The sequence below is a fragment of the Montipora capricornis genome, chromosome 3 (genome assembly GCF_036669925.1).
Source record: "Montipora capricornis isolate CH-2021 chromosome 3, ASM3666992v2, whole genome shotgun sequence".
Classification (NCBI taxonomy): domain Eukaryota; kingdom Metazoa; phylum Cnidaria; class Anthozoa; order Scleractinia; family Acroporidae; genus Montipora; species Montipora capricornis.
In genome coordinates, this window is record NC_090885.1 from 65,956,226 (window position 1) to 65,958,725 (window position 2,500).

Genomic DNA, 2,500 nt, shown 5'->3' on the forward strand with positions numbered 1-2,500 from the left:
TACCTTACCGAATTAACGAGTTACAAAACAATAAACACTTAAGGGCGGTGCCTACTAATTAAAGGTATTTTTGCCCCGGTTTAAGATTATGCAGGAAATTTAGATCTTGACAAGTGTCATTGAAATCCAAAAAGACAATTGGGGGTAACCACGCACTTTTTCCGAGATAATTCATGAATAATATTTGTGAAAAGCTTTAAAATACAAAGCAATGTATGGCGTTCTTTCTCAAATTGATGCTTAAGTATCTCTCAAAAATGCAAGGTTACCCTCAATTTTCTTTTTGGATACCAAGACTACTTACTAAGATCTACTTTATCCGGATGGTTTTAAACGGCGCAAAATATCCCCGTATTAGTAAGCATCACCGATAGGAAACTCGAGTATCTAGAGATGCGCAGAACGTATGCGCAATAACAATAGTAGGCGCCGTCCTTAAAATCAACTATGTACATTTCTGTTTACGCTAAGTAAAAATTATATACACCACATCAACTTATGCATCATATTTGCCAAAAAATACTTAGAAATACTTAAAAGTGTAAAAGTCTTCAGTGCGCTTCGTGGGTCCAGGTAGTAACGTTTTTATAAAAGTACAACTGGTCTAATTTGTGCCTGAAAAGTATCAGACTCCCAGTTTATTACCGAGGCACACCTCCCTTGAGGAATTTCCAATTTGATACAATGTTGCACCTATTCTTACAACCCGCTGTCTATCTTGGAACGCAGCACACCGACTGATGAACGCGGGGTGAACCTCCAGTTTCCACACCTCATTCAATAAAATGTTATCGTCAATTAGATCAAAGCCTTGCGAAAAGTCAGCAAGGAAGGATCCAGGCTACCAGATCGGCACCGTCTACTGCCTCGTAAATGGCTTGTAACTTGAATACAAGAGCAATTGTTGTTGAGTGGCCCTTACGCGCAAACTGTTACGCGTAAACTGTCTTCATCCAACCTTCACTTTGCAATATTGTCGTTAAATTAAAAAAAAAAACAAAACAAAAAAAACTTGGGAGACTGATTTCGCCATGTGTCAAGAGTATTGCCACACAACTTGATCGTTGCGTTTATGATCCCAACCGTAAGAGACTCTTCCCGAGAATACATTAAATATTAATACAAAACATGCAAGGACGTAAAATTGATTTTTAACTTTCAGCTGATTTGAAAGCGACAGTCAGATGAGGCTACAAAAAAAAAAAACCCATGGAAGTGATCATCATCATAACTAATTCCCTGCCAGCAGAGGTATCTTTTCTTTTGCGTTCCGTAGGCTCTGCGAACGCAAAAGAAAAGCGTTCTCTACTAGCAGGGAACATAAAAAAAAAAAAGAAAAAAAGCACAAATCACTTTTTGAAGAAGCCTCTTACCTCACTACATTTTTTAATTTTATTCCAAGTATTCCTGTCAAATGCTAAACCCATGTTGTGGTCATGTGAACGCCAATAAGTCAGTTCAGCCTACGAAATAAACCAAACAAGTTCTTTTTGATGTCAATTAAGTAGCTCTGCAATCAATTGTTGAACAAAACTCATGTAAATTTATTATCCAACTGTATTAGTTATTGCACAGAAAACGCACGAAACGAGAACAAATATTCCACGATATAGACCGTATTCATACATGGCGGCTAAGTAATTATTCTTTTGTCTTTATGCCAATCATCCTAACTAGCCTCGTAAACACGAGCAAAATTCAAAAGAATTTTTGTTTTAAAGTGAGGCTAGTTAGGATGATTAGCACAAAGACAAAAGAATAATTTCTTGACCACCATTTATGAATACGGTTATTTATTGTAAACACCTGATTATTGTACAGTAGAGAACCGGTTTGACTAGTTTAGGTGTTGACGTTGCCTAGACCTTGTCGCGCACAAATCTGCCCATGTTCGCGGTTGTTTACAATTCACTTGCTAAGAATTTAGTGCAAAAACGTTGGATAATAAATAGCTTATTACATCAAAATACAAAGAAAGAGTAAAAATACTCAGCGATACTACACACCAAAACATCTAATAAGATACAGTTTATGTACTCTACGTACATTAATCAAATAAACGGAAAGCAGTTGAAACAACTGCCTGTCTGTTTTTTTCCTTCAGCTAAGAGATGTCCACGATCCCTTAAAAGTCCCGGCAGCTCAATGGCTATAAAGAGATCTTGCCTGGCAAATTTCGTGAGTGATTAAAACTTTCACAGACAAAAACATGTCCAGTAATGTTCCAAACCCTTCGAATTACCTTTAGTCACTATTACATACAGCACATTACTGCATTTTCTTCCTTCAATGTACTATTTCACCAAACCACCCCAATTATTAATTTCTTTTTGGGCGACGCACTGTCACAGCTGGAACACAACAAACTGAGGCCAACAAGTTTGAAGTCAAACAGGAAAAAAATTAATGTGATGGACTCCACTTACTGTATCCTAAAACTGCCATATGAATTGAAACAGTTTTTCACAAAAGTTGGGTACAACTATAAAGTACTTGTTTT

The 2,500-nt window shown here is 36.9% G+C and overlaps 1 protein-coding gene across 1 annotated transcript in view; it reads right to left on the reverse strand.

Annotated features, from left to right (window-relative positions):
• Positions 1-2,500, reverse strand: part of LOC138043766 (alpha-1,6-mannosyl-glycoprotein 2-beta-N-acetylglucosaminyltransferase-like) — a 17,709-nt gene that overhangs the window by 5,871 nt on the left and 9,338 nt on the right. The window contains exon 6 of the mRNA XM_068890184.1: positions 1,374-1,463. Within this exon, the coding sequence (XP_068746285.1) occupies positions 1,374-1,463 (90 nt within the window). The remainder of the gene's footprint in view (positions 1-1,373; positions 1,464-2,500) is intronic.